General features: G+C 43.4%; 1 protein-coding gene and 1 pseudogene across 2 annotated transcripts in view; one reads left to right on the top strand and one right to left on the bottom strand.

Moving 5' to 3' along the window:
- Positions 1–12,773, bottom strand: part of LOC309645519 (calreticulin-like) — a 29,585-nt gene extending 16,812 nt beyond the window's left edge. Inside the window, exons 1-4 of the mRNA XM_082430738.1 lie at positions 11,107–12,773; positions 8,181–8,275; positions 6,731–6,940; positions 4,079–4,192 (exon numbers count right to left, since the gene is read on the bottom strand). Coding sequence (XP_082286864.1) covers positions 4,079–4,192; positions 6,731–6,940; positions 8,181–8,275; positions 11,107–11,113 — 426 coding nt within the window. The 5' untranslated portion in view covers positions 11,114–12,773. The remainder of the gene's footprint in view (positions 1–4,078; positions 4,193–6,730; positions 6,941–8,180; positions 8,276–11,106) is intronic.
- The window catches only part of LOC309645229 (SCAN domain-containing protein 3 pseudogene), a 203,951-nt pseudogene that overhangs the window by 120,522 nt on the left and 65,517 nt on the right, over positions 1–17,912 (top strand). The window lies entirely within an intron of this gene.

The raw sequence follows: 17,912 nt of genomic DNA, 5'->3' as shown, positions 1-17,912 counted from the left end.
AGTTATCATGTGTCCTTCCTCTAGGGTTTGAAAAAAGTTTTGTTTTGTTTTGCTTTTTTTAAATAAGAAAGACTTTTATTTGGCTTACATCATCCCCCCAACCCTGCCTTCAGCAGAAAAATAAATGACAAAATGCCACTTTGAATAAAGATCGTTAATTTCCTCTGAGCCATTTAAAAAATTGGTTTTAATAATTCCTTATGCAACTTTACGATTTTTTTCTTTGGGTTTTTTTTTCTTTTCGTGAGTTGGGATTTATTTTTTGTTTTGTTTTTTTTCTTTTTGAGCTGTCAGCAGTCTTGGTTAGGGAACTGCTCGTTTTTTGGCTCTTCCATTTTTTCTACTCACACGAGAAATGTTTCCAATCTCCCCTGTTCTCTCTGGTGCTCACTTACCCCCATCCCCCCTACACTAAACTCCTGGCTCTGCCTCCAACTGAGAATCAGGACATGAGGGCCAGTCCTGCTTCCTACAACTCACTAGTGGAGGGACCTTGGTCTACTCATATCTCTTCTGTGCCTCCATGTTTTTATCTGGAAAATGGAAGAAAATATAATTTCCCTGCTTTCTTCATACAGTTCTCAGGAGAAAAGAATATGTGAGAAAGCTTTGTGAGACTGTAAAGCCTAAAAAGTTAATTCACTGGAAGTTACCTGGTTTCCTGTGATGTCCCACTTGAATCATAAAATGGGAAGAGTATAGGTTTGGGCACTTACTAGCTATGGGATCTTGACAAGCCAAGTCGCCTCCCTAAGCCCTCCGCTTCCTGGTCAGTAAAACAGAGATGATAAGCCCTACCCTCCAGCCCCACAGGGCTGTGACACAGACCATATGACCTAAGGAATGTCAATGTGCTTTGCATTATGGCTGTTAGGCTATATTCATTGGAGTCACTACTCCTTCAAAGATCATAAGGAGTCCCAAAGCTAAGAGAAAGAATTTTCTTGTTCACTGCCATCTCCTCCTAGCCTCTGTCCTGATGAAAGAATGCAGTATCTTCTGCCTAAGGGAGAAATAAAAGGAAAGAAAAGAAAAGGGACAGTGTATGGGAGTGTAGGAACAGAGAACAGGATGGGTCAGGAACTAAGCAGGAAGATTAAGCAGCTTGCTAGGCTAGGACCTGATGCAGAGGGTGATGGACTCACAGAACATCTGGAAACCCGGGTTGGGGCAGGGCAGGTGAGAGAATTCCGGCCCATCTCTATGCTGAGAGTCGCTAGGCTTTTTCAATGAGGTGCAGGGACCCTGTGATAAACTGGATGTGTTGGTTTGGCTGAGTGGGTAGGGTGGAGTAGGACTTGGGAGTGCCAGACCCAACTAGAACTTAAAAGGAAAGGATGCCTGCAAGGGTGATGTCAGCGTTGTGCAGAACTGTATCACAAGACCAAAAAAAAAAAAGAGATAATGCTGGAGTTTCAGAAATGTAGTCTCTCAGGATTCGTCCCAGACCTGCTGGATCAGAATCTGCATTTTATTAAGATCTGAGTGATTCATATGCATGTTAAAGTTTGAGAAACACTCCTTCAGCATGGTTTAAATTCTCAAGTAGAAAGGTTTGCCTACTTGAGGAGGAAGATAGAACTCAGAGCAATTAGTGTCAAATAATTTTTAAATTTTGTAGATGAACAAAGAAACTGTTTAAAGTGTGTGCCTTAATGTTTTCAGTGGGAAAAAAAAAAACCCCAATGTATTTTAAGGGAACAATCAGATAAGGCATATTAATATGACCACATATTTTTTCAAGATGTAGGAAGTTCCTATTATTTATTAAAAAGGGACAACTGAAAACAAAAAGAGATAACAATGGGAATTTGTACAAACTGTATCCACATTCTTCAGATAAAAAAGGAACAAAAGAAGGACATATGTTTCTCTTCTTCCTTCTCTCCTGAACCCCTACTATGCACATGGTAATTTACATACTTCATCTCCTTACACTTGTGTGCTGGCCTCACTGAGTCAGGAAAACAAGAAAGTCAAAATAAATAAATAAACCAAGAAAGCTTCAAACTGGGGGTGTCTGTTCAAGAGACCTTTAGCAGCCTTGAACTGTAGAAATCACTGGTCAGAGACAGAGATTTCACTGGCTGTAGAACATTCCAGGATACACCCAAGGTCAAGTGGCTGCAGTTTCTAGAGGCTCTATTGTACAGTGGGTGTAGTCAATAAACAAGGACTTTACGGGCTGACAGACCTTTGAATCCTGTCTCTCCCACGCACTAGCTGTGTGCTCTTGGGCACATCGTGTGACATTTCTGATTCTCAGTTCTCTCAAACATAATACAGGGTAATAATAAGGGATATTAATGCTCACTTTCCCTTCCTCTCCAAGGGAATTCCAAGACTACGCATTGATAGATTGCAGTTTCCAAGAGGCCTCCTGGGCTAAAGCTTTCACTCTGGGGCAGGCACTTGAGGTACTCTCTTTCTCCTGAGTTGGGAAAGAATCCTCCCCATTTTCAACATCAGGTCTCATTGGAAGAAAGCAACTCTGTGAAGGCCTGAGTATCTGAGCCCTCCTGTTTTCCTTCAAATCAGAGCCAGGAAAGGTAACTGGCAGAGAAGAGGGTGGCTAGGCCAGGATTTGTCATCATGGCTGGGATAATCAGTCCCAACATCTATCTGGGGATTTTAATATTTCGAAGTTTTACCACATCTCTGATTCCCTTTTATTTCCAGAACTACCCCAAGATTCACATAGGACCGGCCTAGCAGTATAAAGTATTGGAACACTGAATCTAGCCTCAGAAAGGCCTGCATTCAAATTCTAGCTTTTCTGCTTACCAGATGTGTCTTCAGGCAAGTTAGCTAACTTTGCTGAATGTCAGTTTTCACATTCAGAAGTAGGAGATTTCATAGTGAGAGTTAAATGGCATTTGCAAAGTCTCTGAAATAGTGCTTGGTACATGGTAGAGACTCAATAAATTTTAGCTATTATAATTATTAGGATGAATAGAATTAATCCCATTTTAAAGAGGAACAGTTTGAGGTTTAGAAAGGTCAAGACTCACTCAAGTTTTGTAATTTCCAGCCTGGAGCTCTTTCTACTTTGTGGAAACTTTAGAGGGACTGTTCTTCCCTGGCTCTGAGCCCAGAGAGATTTACCTGCCAAAGGTCCAGGCCAAGGACACTAATGTTATAATAGTGACAAATGGTTGGCTTGGGCTTATATTTAGGGTTGTCTATTTCTGGATAAATCCACTCCCCCTGGTAACTGGGATTGTGAATGATCCGAGGTTTCCATTGTCCCTAATCAAAGCACCGAAGAGTGAACATAGCATTAGTATTTTTCCATTCTTCTCATGCAATCAGAAAGATTAATCAACTAGGCATAAGGATTCAGAGCAGGATTCCTTGAGCTTCTCTCCCTTTCTTCGAGCTAATGCACAAGACTCTTCCAGGTTCCCCTTTCTACCCAGAGGGATAAGAACAAGGTAGCAGAGACCCATTCTGAGCCTGGTCCCAGCTCTCTGCATAAGTTTGTTCATGATGTTAAGAAAATGTAGCTTCACAGGGAACCACCATCTAAGGACTCTGGACTTGGGGCCATTCTCTTCCTGGTGTGCAGTGTAGGAAACTGTGACCAAATAAAACAATGTTTGTTTCAGTCAGTATTATCTCTGGACCATTTGATAGTTGATTCCTTTAGTTCCCTCTCATTTCTGACATGAGGTCAGGACTTAGCCCTTAAAAAGAAGTTCCCCCACCCTCCCCCAACATGTTTGGCTCATTCATGTCCTACCCTTTCCCTTTCTGGACCACTTCTGAGACTTCCGGTTCCTGACCCCAGACCCATTTCCTGTTTTGATCATGTTCCTTTGACTGATTTCCACCACTCCGGACAAATTCCTTGCCTAGGGCTCCCTGGACCTCTGCCTCCCAGCATCAACCTTGACCAGACCACCTTCTCCCAGATAGGCACAGCCCTGAGAACACGGCCCAAATGAGGCTACAGTCTTATGGAGAAGGGGAAAGGAGGAAGATGACCACAAGATCTCAGAGTTTCTGTTCTGTAGATTAATATTTACATCTCTTCTCTCTAGTTTCTCATACCGATTGGCAGGAGAGACCCCCTCACCTTATACTTCAGGTTTGATATCAGGGGCTCTTCCCACTCCCCATTCATTGCCTCATTCCAGTCATCTGGCTTCTTGGCTTCCAGGTCTGGGATGTATTCAAAGTCTTCCAAGTCCTAAAACAAAATGTTCCTCCATGAGGGCAGATGGGTGGGCCGGAATGAAACTGGGGTACAGAGTACAGTAGGGTTGGACCTGGGGCCCTACCCCTGCCGCTCTCCTGTCCTCACCCCTGTGAAAGCCCAGCTCAGGACTCTGCAAACAAATCCAGAACATACAGGAGAGAAAAAGCCTTTAAGCAACTCCAGTGCCTCCTCATATTCTCTATCCTTCTGACCTTGACTACTTTAAGCTCAAATAAGACGGGAATTTCCCTTATCCTGGCCCTCTCCCTTCCCCAGTTATGTGCCCCGATTGTCAGAACAAGTCTTCTAGCCTGAGTTCCTCTTCCTGAAGGCCTCTCTTAGTGACCTGCCTTGTACCCCAGCATACTCCCAGGTCTGTATCAGTCCTCCTTTGTACCCCAGGTCCCTTCTATTTCCTAAGACAGAGCTCCAAGTCATGGCCTGTCCTAACGTTCATATTTCTTCTGCTCTGGAGCCTCCAAAGTTTTGCTCTATCTACCTGGCAGTTCACCTTGGTGCTGACCACTTCCCAGACTTACTAAAGGCTTTGCTGCCAAGCCCACTAGACTCACAGTCATTCAGCAGCATGAAGTTCCCTAGCTCCTGGGATGTCTCAGCTGTTTTGTGGTTCCTGAGACATTAACAGTCAGCGTCCTCTCCTGGGGGCTATAGACCTGATAGATCCCAGCCTATCTAAGTAGTCTCCAGCTTCTCCGGGTCTACTCAACAGGGAGCATAGAGGCCTGCAGCCTCTCCCCTCTCCCCCAGGCCTTGATCCAACCCTGACTACATCAGGTGCATGGTCCATACCAGGAGGGAGAGTCTATGGTTAGTCTTGCTGCCCTGAGCCTGCCTGTTGGGTCTGGAAGTAAACTAGTCCCTAATTCTCCCAGGGTGCTGAAGATCCAGACACTGCTTGATCATCTGCCTTAATTCCCTGACTACACCTCCCTCCCCCTGGGTTTGGAGCCCATTGACTCTCCCTACACGTGGCTGGGCCACTGCCCACCTCTGTACAGGCCTCTCCTTACGGAACGGATTCCGGTTGCTGGGTGCCACGCTGCTCCTTGCTGAACCCTGAGCATCTCCTCTGCATGAGGGTGAACCTGCTCTGACCTCAGGACCAGCAGCCCAGCAGGTGAGGCCCTCCATGACCTGGCTCCAACAGACCCTTCCAACTCATCTTCCATCACTCTCTACCTTGAACTTTATGCTCCTAAAATACTAAACTGCTGCTTTCAGTTCTTTACATAACCATGTTACTTTCCACTTAACTGATATGCCTTCACTCCTGCTGTTCTCCGGGTCTGGAATATTTTTCCTCCAACTCAATCTCCCTTGCTGTAATGAATTTACTGTTTGAAATTCAGTACATGATTAACACATAAATGCCATGTATTAAGAACTTATTATGTATCAGGCACTAAATTACGTATATTAGCTCATTTAATCGTCACAACAACCTTCACATATAGGTATTATAATAATCCCTGTTTGTGAAATTTCACAGCAGTTATATTCCTTGCCCAAGGTCTAACTGCTTATAGGTGGGGTTTCGCAGTTAGTAAATGGTGGAGCTCAGATACAAACCATATCTGTCTGACCCCAAAGTCTATGTTTCCAATCCCTAGGTTAACCAAATCACTGAAGCATGCCTCCTCCTTCCCAGAACACCACCTGCACCCCAACTCAGCCTGAGTTAGGAGCCTGTTTGGGGCTCCCACAGGATTTGGCTTCCCTGACTCTCACCATTAATTACACAGTGTGACCTGCATCTATGTACCTGTCTGTATCCCTCACTAGATTCTGAGTCCCAGGAGGATTCTCAGTCCCTGGATTGTTCTATTCATAGCTGTATCCAGTACAGCTTTCCAGTGAATGATAATGAATCAGTGAGTATATTCCACATATTTCCCATATCAATAACTTTGGAATCAAAGAGATCCAGGTTCAAATGTTGGTTCTAATGCATGTGTGCCTGGGCAAGTCACTTCATTTTTTTTTTTTTTTTTTTTTTTTTTTATTTTTGGCTGTGTTGGGTCTCCGTTTCTGTGCGAGGGCTTTCTCCAGTTGCGGCGAATGGGGGCCACTCTTCATCACGGTGCGCAGGCCTCTCACCGTCGCGGCCTCTCTTGCTGCGGAGCACGGGCTCCAGACGCGCAGGCTCAGTAATTGTGGCTCACGGGCTCAGCTGCTCCGCGGCATGTGGGATCTTCCCGGACCAGGGCTCGAAACCGCGTCCCCTGCATTGGCAGGCAGACTCTCAACCACTGCGCCACCAGGGAAGCCCCTCACTTCATTTTTTAAGCATCACTTTCCTTGTCCTCATAGAGGCTTCTAGCAGGGTCAGTAAATCCTCAATAAACGTGAGGTGCCTCCCTCTTCCCTCAATGCCTCTCTGGATACCAATATTTAGCTGGACACCTCCTTGAGGGAAAGATGCTCCCCGTTTCTGCTCCATTGTTCCTAGCTTCCTTTGCCCATCCCCACAGCTAAGATCCCCTCCTGCTTCCCAGTGCAACACCTCACCTCAGGTTTCTTATCTTCAGGATCCTCTATTTGTAGGCGTTCATCCCATTTCCTTGGTTTCCGGGCATAGGGATCTTTTATCTTCCTGGGAGGCAAGAAGTCCCAGTTGTCCTCCAGGTCCCCAGCTGCTACTTGCTGGTTGTCAATTTTGACCTCATAAGTAGCATTGGGGTGAATAATCAGATTGTACAGGTGAGTGTCTTTATTGATCTAGAAAGGGAGCGAGGAATATTTCAGTACCCTGTTGGACCTCAAGCATTAAATGCACCATCTAAAACAGACCCTCAGTTCCTGAATGCCACCTCCCACATAGTCACAAACACGCTTTTCCACATCCCGCATCCCATTGCTCTGGTTAACCCAAAAGAGACTTTGGGTCTCATTCCCCTGAGTACACACTCCTCTGGTCTCACCTAGTTCCCATCCTTCCCTTCATCACAGCTCTGGTCATTCTTTGATCTTGTCTGTTTTTCTGTCTGTCCCACTAGACTCTGAGCTTCTCAACAGCAGGGATCGTTTCTGACTCATCTGTTGTATCTGCAGGTCCCAGCACAATGCCTACCCTGAGCAGGATCCCAGGGAGTCCCTGTAGGCACAGTCCTGCTAGGGAAGGACTTGGCCCCAAACACAAGTTCTCCAATGAGCCAGGACCTAGGGGCTTCTCTAGACTCAGTCTCTGCCTCTCCCCTGTGCTTACTTGTGCCAAACTTCTTGCAGTGCTACTCTTTCTCAAGTCTCCTTGACTTTTCTCATGTGATTACCTCTTCTAGTAGCTCAATCCTCCCTAAAATTGTCACCTTCCTTTACAAGACCAATTCATGCTCATCATTCAAAACTCAGCACAGTAGAAACCTTCTTTGTGCTTCTCTGAAGCATTTCCTAAGGCACCAGGTTGGTTAGGGGGCCTCCTCTGTGCTCTCACAGACCCCAATCAGACTAGGTAGTCATTCTCCTTTGCTTGACTCTTACCTTTACCGGACTCTGAGTTCTGTGAGATTAGAGGTCATGCCTGGCTCACTCTATCCCCAGCCCAAGGCCCAGCACAGAGTTGGCATTCAGTGATTTCCTGTTGAGTCGCTGATGAAATCCAGCTATTTTCCTCCAGCCAACCTAGATCTCTCTAACCCTGATGTTACTAAGGTAAACTCACCACCCATTTCTAAGTCCAGCACTCCCCACCTCCCCCGTCTCTTCCAATATCTAGCAGTGGGGAAGTGGGCCATGGCAAGCATTGTTCCAAGAGATAATCTTACATGACTTCCTAGGCTTTCAGATCAATTGCTTCTATGTGAAATCCTGTAATTTACAGCACTTCTCTGGGTCTATTTTCTAATCTGCAAAATGGAGATGATAGTACTTAATTTATAGGGGTGTTGTAAGGATTAAATGAGATAACAAATGCAAAATGGTTATCCTTCCCCCTAGGCTGAAGACCAGCCCACACACTCACCCTGCGCTTGATGGTCTTGTTGTTCTCATGGTATTTCCCTTGATAACGAGGGATGACTTGTACTTTGTTGTTGCCAAAGCCACAGATGTCAGGGCCTAGAAATTAAATCCCAATACATGATTTTACATCACTTTTAGGCAGTTTGCCTGTTTTGTGGCTAAGACAGACATAGCAGGAAAGAGATAGCACACACAAATTTAGGATTATTTGAGGAGAATTTAATAAAGAGACTATTTTAATTCTTTGTTTTGTTTCGGGTTTTTTCTGTTTTTGTTCTTTGTTTTTTTTTTTTTTTTGGCCACACCATGTGGCATGTGAGATCTTAGTTCCCTGATGAGGGATCGAACCTGCGTAAAGGGACTATTGTGAATGGTGGGGGCAGGACATTGAGAAAATATAAGGAATAATGCTATGCTCCAGGCTATTCCCATCCCTAAGCTTGAAGGGGCTAGGAGAAGGGGCAGTTACCAAAGCCCAAAAAAAAAGGAGTTCAGTAGAGAGGGCAGCCAGGAGATAAGCTGTGACTTTCAGTCAAGGGACACAACTCTCCTCCCTCCCTGTGATCTTCTGCCAGGGTTCCATTGACCAAACCCAACTGGAAGCCCCTCCTGTGCCAGGCACTTAATACCACGTCATTTAATTCTCACAAGGAGGTATTACTATCTCCACTTTTAGTTGGGAAAATTGTGGCCCAGAAAAGTCAAGCAACTTGCACAAGGTCAAACAGCTAATAAGTAGCATTGCTGGGCTTTAAACCCAAGTCTAACTAGAAACAGAGCCTGGGGCTCTTCCTGTTTTGTGAAAACTTTAGAGGAAACTGTTGATTTGTGAGTCCAGAGAGCTTAACCTGGCAAAGGCCCAAGAATAGGGGTTTTTTAATATAAATTTATTTATTTATTTATTTTTGGCTGCGCTGGGTCTTCATTGTTGCGTGCGGGCTTTCTCTAGTTGCAGCGAGGGGAGGCTACTCTTCATGGCGGTGCGCAGGCTTCTCACTGCGGTGGTTTCTCTTGTTGTGGAGTGCGGGTTCTAGGCTCGTGGGCTTCAGTAGTTGTGGCACATGGGCTCAGTAGTTGTGGCTCGCTGGCTCTAGAGCGCAGGCTCAGTAGTTGTGGCGCACGGGCTTAGTTGCTCTGAGGAATGTGGGATCTTCCCAGACAGGGGCTCAAACCTGTGTCCCCTGCATTGGCAGGTGGATTCTTAACCACTGTGCCACCAGGGAGGTCCCACCAAGAATAGGTTTTAACCTAGTTTTTCTACCTAATTTCCCATGCTATTGCTCTCTGACTATCCTAAACATGTGCCTGCGTGCACCACACTCACAAACACACACACACACACACACACTCAGTGTGCTCTAGCCACACTGGTCTCATTGTTTCTCTACTTGCATTTGAATTTCATGTCTCTGAGCTTTTGTACACACAGTTTCCTATGCCCAAATTACATTTCCTCTATCTCCTTTTCTGCTTATTAAAATCTAACTCATTCTTCAAAGAATAATTAATACCTTTTCCAAAAAGCCCCCAGGTGGACTGAGTCATGCCATCTTTTGTGATTTCATAACTCCTCATCAATACCTTTGTAAAAGTATGTCTTCATTCTGCCTTTTAAAAAATGATGCATGTGCCTGTGTCCACACCAAGCAGAAGGCAAAAGGGTAAAGTAGAAAAAGCGCAGGCTTTACAGCCAGGCAGACTGGGTTCAAAATCTGACTTCCCACGTACTCATCTTGCGCAAATTTCTTGCCTTTGTTTTCTCATCTGTAAAATGGAGATGTTAACAGCCCAAACTTGTTGGGTTTTTTGAGCATCAGATAAATAATATTCATTTGAAAAGGAAAAAAATCACATTAAAAAAACCTATTTCCAATTTCCCTACTACAACCACCATGTACATTACAGATATAAGCGCCTTGTGAGAAGGGTAGATTCTGAAAAAAATAGTGATGGGCAGACACATGTTTTAGACCCCCATAGTGCTTTATTGGTCTACCTAAGAAAGGGATTGAAAAATAAGAAAGAGATTGAAAGATAAGAAAGAGAGTTGAGGGAGAAGGGATTCAGACAGAAAAAGGACGAAGCAGCTGAAGAGGAGGATTTTGGCGAGGGCAAGAGAGAGATCTGGAGCTCCCTGGGAAAAGAAAAAACATCTAGAGAGCATTTTAAGGAAATGTTGATTTATGATGTGTAGTTTAACCCTTTCCTCTGAATTTGTGCAAAAACCTTCAGTAAAATCCACATTCTTCACCAATGATTTGGGAGTTGGATTAGTTGCTGTTGTTTCTTGATTTTTTAAATATCAACCACATTGAAACTGAGCTAAGTAAGAGCTGGACTGCCCCCAAGGAGGCCCAGTATACTGTGGTTACAGATGCAACACTGGATGCACTACAGATGTTGGATAAAGGTGATTTCCCTAACCTTCTGTGCCTTTCTCTCCCTGAGGGCAGGAACCTCCTTCAGAGCACAAAGCCTTATTGTAATAGGTACATTTGAGAGTATCTACACAGTTTCTGATACCTTTCTCTTTTTCTTAGAAATGGAAAGTGTCTCTCTGTACTGTAGCCTTGTTAATACCATGTGACTCTTCACCTCTATATTAACATTTAGGTTTAGAGTTGCTTTTCTCAGGTCTTCTAAGAGTCTTACCACAGAGGGAGGTGGAGCTATCACATTAGAAATTTCCTGTTCCAAAGAATATGAAAAAGAATGTGTATGCTCGTATGTGTGTGTGTATATAAAAACTGTACATATATAACTGAATCATTTTGCTGTACAACAGAAATTAACACACGGTAAATCAACTATACTCCAATACAATAAATTTTTTAAAATATAAATTTCCATCTGAGCCTTTTCTACAACTACAGTGGCTCTCATTAAGACCTCACAGGGCTGACAGTGACTACTGTCAGAGAGCTTACCAAACATGATGTATTACTTGGATTCTGAATGCATATCCTCCTGGTTCAGGGTGTCAGGAAAGAGTTTCACGAACCCGCCACCACAGTGGATGCCTTGCTTGTGTTTTACTGAAAACTGAACCACCAAGGTCTCGTTCTCATTGCTGAATGGCTTGAACCTGGTGGAGAGGGCATAGAACTTGGCATCTTCACTGGTCTGGAGACCTGAGAGCAGAGAGCACAGAATCTTTAGATTTAAATACCCTAAGAGCAGCCAGAGAAACCTAGCACTTGGTCTCACCAATCTCTGCTACCTTCTTACTCACCTACTGCATGCCAGGTGATGTCCTGGATGCTTTACACGCATTATCTTATTCAAGCCTCAGAGCAACCCTGCAACATTGGTACTATCTTCACCTTTACAAATTAGGAGTCTGAGTCACAGGGAGGTGAAGTGACCTGCCTAGGGCCACAAGGCTAGTAAGGAACTAAACTGGGATTTTTTTTTTTTAATGCACCCACTTTATTTTTTTTTTTAATATTTATTTATTTATTTATTTATTTGGCTGTACCGGGTCTTTGTCATGGCACGGGGGATCTTCGTTTCCTCGTGTGAGATCTTCGCTGCAGCACAAGGGATCTTTAGTTGTGGCATGTGGGATTTTTAGTTGCGGCAGGCGAACTCTTAGTTGCAGCATGTGGGATCTAGTTCCCTGACTAAGTATCGAACCAGGGCCCCTGCATTGGGACCGCAGAATCTTAGCCACTGGACCACCAGGGAAGTCCCCTAAACTGGGATTTTTATGACATGTTTGACTGATTCTTTCTTTCCCTTATACCATACTGTCTCTGATTTTCAAGAGATACTTAAATACTATTCTGAAGCTCTACAAAACAAGCTCTGTTTCTATTAAGACCCCATGGGTGGCCAGAATCAGGCTCTGCCGTGCACAACTGCTGTGGTAGGAAGAGGCCCAGCACAGACTCTTAGAATAAGTGATAATTGTTGCTAACATTTGTTGAACACTTCCTCTTTACCAGGCAATATGTTTCATTCATGTGTATTACTACTCTTAATCCTCATAAAAACCCTATGAGGTGGGCCCTACTAATATCTCCACTTTATCATGAAATCATTGAGGCTATTTCACTTGTCCAGAATCACACAACCAGTCTATCTAATTCCAGAGCCCCCAACCCAAGACTTTATCTCCTCCTCCAGAGAATATCGGAGCTGTAAGGGGTCTTAGAGCCTTTCTAGTCTAACTACATTATTTTATAGATGACAAAACCAAGCCCCAGAGAGGGAAAGTTACTTATCTAAGATCATATAGTCACAAGTGACAGACACACAAGCCAAGTGTCCAGACTTCCAGGTTAGTGGTCTTTTCATTATTTTAAGCTGCTGCCCAGCTTTCTGGTTATGGCTCTGTCACTTTAATTCTCTGAGTCTTAGCTTCCTCATCAGCAAAATGTGGATAATTAATCATACCCCAGAGGGTTCCCGTGAAAAAGTTAAATGGGTAAGAGAAGTGAGAAGCACTTTATAAACTGTCAATATAAAATGCAAGGGACGATCATTATTCATGCTTGGTGAGGGTCCTTCCTTCATGATCCCACAGCTCTTTGTACTTCGTTGGGTCACATTATGTTGCAATTAAGTTTATTTCAGTCTCTTTGAATAGTTTTTAAGCAGTCCAGTGGTTAGGACTCTGTGTTTTCACTGCCGAGGGCTTGGGTTCGATCCCTGGTCAGGGAACTAAGATCCCACAAGCCACGTGGCACGGCCGAAAGAAAAAAAAAAAAAGATCTGGCATAGAGGAAATGCTCAATAAATATGTGTTAAATTGCTCAGAAGGATCACAGGTCCTGATTCAGATGTCTCTTGAGCATTTATTGCACACCAGGCTCTGTGCTCTAAGCACTTTCATGTCTAATATTGCATTAGGAGCTGTCTATATTTTAAAGAGTATGCTTATTTCCCCAAAGACCTCAAGGGAGGCTAGAGTAGCCAGAGAAGACTTCATGGAGGGAGGAGTGGGCACAAAGGAAAGAGCACTGAACCCATAGGTAGAAAACCAAGTCTTGAATTTCCACTCTACCAAACTTAGCTGTGCAGCCGTGTGATTCCCCCCCACCCCCACACACGCCCTGGAGCCTCATTTGTACCCAGAACCCTTTTAGAAAACCAGGAGGTACCTAATGAACCTGTGTAGGATGAGGTATGGGGAGCAACAACCAAGAAATCAAACTGAGAGTAGGGGACTTCCCTGGTAGCGCAGTGGTTAAGAATCCATCTGGGGGCTTCCCTGGTGGCGCAGTGGTTAAGAATCCGCCTGCCAATGCAGGGGACACGGGTTCAAGCCCTGGTCTGGGAAGATCCCACGTGCCATGGAGCAACTAAGCCCATGTGCCACAACTACTGAGCCTGTGCTCTAGAGCCTGCGAGCCACAACTACTGAGCCCATGTGCCACAACTAGTGAAGCCCGTGAGCCTAGGGCCAGCGCTCGGCAACAAAAGAAGCCACCGCAACGAGAAGCCCGAGCACCGCAACGAAGAGTAGCCCCCGCTCACCGCAACTAGAGAAAGCCCGTGCGCAGCAACGAAGACCCAATGCAGCCAAAAATTAACTAATTAATTAATTTAAAAAACAAACAAACTGAGAGTAGATGGGCGGCTGTGCAGACTGAGCCCTCAGAAGAGTCACTCAGACAGCCTCCAGTTTTCTTCTCCTCGGGAAACAATTTTCCAGAGTGGATTTAAATGAGACTTTAAATGTTCAAGCCAATTCGTAATTCTCCTCTTTACTAAACATGAAAATGAGATTCATAACAGTAGCCAGGAGAAAGAAGATGGGAAATCACTCCAGAAGGCAATCAATGGATTCTATTTATAGGACAGAAGCTTTCTCAGACAAAAAAACCATTGCCTAGAGCTCCTCCTTCCCTCCTAATATTATTTGGCTCTTACAGCAGCCCTGTCTAATGAACATGGCAAATGATGACTATTATCTCCATCTAATATCAAGGCTAAGAGAAATGAAAAGTCTTGCCTAAATTATGCAGCCAGCAAGTCATAGCTCTAGGTCTGTCTGCTCAGTTCTCTATTGTAGCAAGCAGCTCCATGGGAGAGCAGTATTTGGGGGTTACATAGTGCTTTCCCCTGTTTCAAGTGAAGAGTGTTAAATTTTTAAAAATCCTAGGGTTGGGGAAAGCAGTATAGTCCAGGGTAATGAACACAGTCCTGGAGTCAGACCTAGAATCAGGTCTCAGCCCCACCTCTTGCCAGCTGTGAATATAGCCTTGGGCAAATTATTAAACTTCTCTGACGCCCCCTGAAAAATTGGGAACATAATAGTAACCATCTCATGAAGTTATTAGGAAGATTAATGGGGATAATGTGTCTAAGGACTTACTTTTAAATACGTGTTACTCAACAAATACATTATTATTTTTGTGGAGAAGTCATTCTTCACATTCTACTACTTCTTTTTATTCTAAGAAAGAGAAGCGAACTGGTAATCACAAATAAAAACAGTTGTATAAAAGTCAGAACTCTCCCAGTAAATTTGTATGTTCCTAAATTGTAGTAATTACCTTTACCCTATTCTTTGTCTCTGTAAAATTTTCCTGCAGTGAGCTGAAATTTACCATAATCCAGCCTATGTTTAGATTCAACCCATCATTTTTTCCATCCATCTATAGAGTTAAAGAAGAAAAAAAGCAACATATAAAAATGGTTTATGTTTTTTTAAAGACAATGAAATACAGCCAAGGCTGATCAAGTGTTATGGGAACAGTAACGGGATATCAAAAGATAACTCCGAACTACTGTATAGCACAGGGAACTATACTCAATATTTTCCAATAACCTATAAAGGAAAAGAATTTGAAAAAAAATATATGTAGGTACAGCTGAATCATTGTGCTGTACACCTGAGACTGACACGACATCGTAAATCAACTATACTTCAATAAAATAAAACAAAAAGTAAAATAAAATAGATTACTCCAGTATTCCTGAAATCCGCTTCACTATCTGATGCCTGAACCCCACCATTTATGCACTACCATATGGTTAGTGTTCCATTAATGCTCTAACCCACCCTCCCCTATGAAAGTGAAATCCTGAAAACCACTACAGGAATGTTCGTTTGAAAGGCATGAGACACTCTCATAAAAGTTGGTGGAAAATATGGTTGGGGGACTGAGCCCTTATACATATTTATGTTTAGTAAAATAAAATAATAAAATTAGCTTACCAAGTAAAGAGATTAGTAATATCATTTTATACTTCTTGAATTAGTAATGATGATATTGAACAATCAATTTCCATTTACCCTTTTTTATTGCTTAAACTTTTTAGACTCTCCTTTGCAGTTTCAAGGAGATGGTGATAAATTTGTTTTGCTTTGGCATAGATGGCATATAGACAAAGAGGCATTCTTTCTGGGACCTGGCACTCCATCCAAACATTCAGTGCCTTTCTGATTTTATGCCTCAGAGTTGCTGACTCCCACTTCCTGGACCCACCACAGTCCCAGAGTCATGGGGCAATTTGGCAGCTTGAGATGGAAGAGGCCTTGAGGGTAGCCTTTATTTCATCTCCTCCCTGTAGCTGAATTGCTCTTTCTCAAATCCGACTACCCAATATCTAGGGTTATTGCCTTAGCTCTGCCCATGAAAACCCCATATCAACATACATCTAATAATGCCACCCTGAGCCGGCTCTGTTGACTCCTATTACTCAAGTCTAACAAACACCTCCCTTCCTGAGGCCCAGGGGCTTGCTTTCTCTTGTCTTCCCCTGTCACTTCCAAGATCTTTGTGTTACACAGGCCAGAATGTCTCAGTGACCACCTCACCCATCACTCCTGAGGGAAGGACCCCAGCAGGTTCTTCCTGCCTCAAGTTGCTGTGGCTTGAATGAAATGGATCCTGCTTCCCTGACCATAGTTGACGCAATGAAGGATAAGAATTTATGTCAAAGTCAAAAGATTTGTTATTATGTGTTAGACCCTTGTGTGGCTCCCTGAAAATTTCCCCTCATTTACTCCCATGGATAATGCTTTAAGATAGATATTATTAGTTACATTTTGCATCTAGTAAGTGGTGCACCTGAGATTTGAACCCAAATCTGTTTGATTTCAAATACTGCCTCTTCTCTGGAAGGAGAGGGGGCATGCAGGGAAAAGTGTTATGAAGAGAAAAAGCTTGTGTAATTTTAATAATAGCTACTGCTTAGCAACTACATGTCAGGCATTGTGCAGAGGGCCTTACATGCATTATCTCATTGTAGTCCAATAATAGCTCTGTGACAAATGTCCTATTTTTTCCCACATTCAAAAGATGAGGAGAGTGGAACTCTGAAACTTGTCCAAGAACAAAGTTTGTAAGTTAAATGAGTAAGCAGGCTTGGACCCAGGACTTTGCAACATCAAAATCTGTGCTCTTGATCCCTATACTATACGGCTTCCCATGAAATCATGTGTGTGAAAAGTCCTTTATAACCTAAAGAGTGTACAGCAAATGTAAGAATCAACCATAGTACTTTACAGTTTGTAATTAATAAAGTTATTTGTGTATAGTTTGAGTAATGTCTGTCTTCCCCACCAGACTGAGAAGTTTCATAACTATTTTACTAACCCTTGTGTCCCAGTTTCTAGCACAGAGTAAATCACCAAAAACATTTGCTGAATGACTGAATGGATGCATGGTCATGCCTTTTGCCTATGCCATAGATTCTCAGCCTTACAAATGGATTGACTCATTTATTAATCCACTTGACAAATGTTAATTGAGTCTGGCATGCATGTTGAAACAGTTTACAGCTTTGACCTTGAACTTTATGATAGGAGAGGTTAGAACAGAACTCAGAACTTTTTATCACTAATCATTTTTTCTGGGTGAACAGTACTGATGCAAATCTAACTTGCCACAGTTTAAGATGTCCTCAAATAAGGAACCTTTCTTGTTAGGAGAATAATGTCACCTGGTTAATAAAGTTCCATTTTAATGTTTTATACTTTCCTCTTAACATCTTAACTCATAAAGGGCTCAAGCCAGAACGACCCTTCGTGGTCATTAACCTGACCTCCTTGTATTGTGTATAGAGAAAATGAAGCCAAGAGAAGGAAGTGACTTGCTCATGGACACAGTTGCCAGTTACAGAGCTGAGACTAGAGCCCAGTTCTACTGTACTCTGATCCTGGGCTCATTATTCCTTCATTCAACAAATATTTCTTGAGTTTTCATTTTATGCCAGGCACCAGGGGCACAGACTTGAATCTGACAAAGTCCCTCCAGGGGCCTACGAGCTTCAGGGAGCTCAGAGTCTGAAAAGACAGACAAGTAAACAATTACAATACAGTGTGGTAAGGGGAGTGATAGAGGGACACACAGGACAGTGAAATTCAGAAAAGCACTGACTGCCCTCCAGAGTTAGGGTAGATTTCAGAGAGGGCATGCCTGAAGAAGAACTGAAAAAGAAGAAAAGGTAGGAGTGGGTGTTCCAAACAGAATGTCTTGCATGTGGAAAGGCCCTGAGGCATGAAACGCATGGTGTTTCAAGGGAAATGCAAGCAGTATTGTATGGTTTTGCAGGGCAGAGGGGCCAGATCAAGGAGAGCTCTTATTAATTGAGAGGAAGAGAGCAGTGTATTTACCAAGGTTGGATGCTACCATCTTTTTTTCCTTGTTAAATCTTTCCTTCAAACTGTTCAAATATCTGTATGTCCCCAGAGATCCAGCCAGCAAAAAATAACAGGTGTTTGGCTGCTACCACATCTAGCCGATAAATGCACATAATCACAGCCACGTCTGTAAAG

This window comes from Balaenoptera physalus (genome assembly GCF_965194825.1).
Source record: "Balaenoptera physalus genome assembly, chromosome: 1".
Lineage (NCBI taxonomy): Eukaryota > Metazoa > Chordata > Mammalia > Artiodactyla > Balaenopteridae > Balaenoptera > Balaenoptera physalus.
This window is presented reverse-complemented; position numbering and strand designations above follow the sequence as displayed.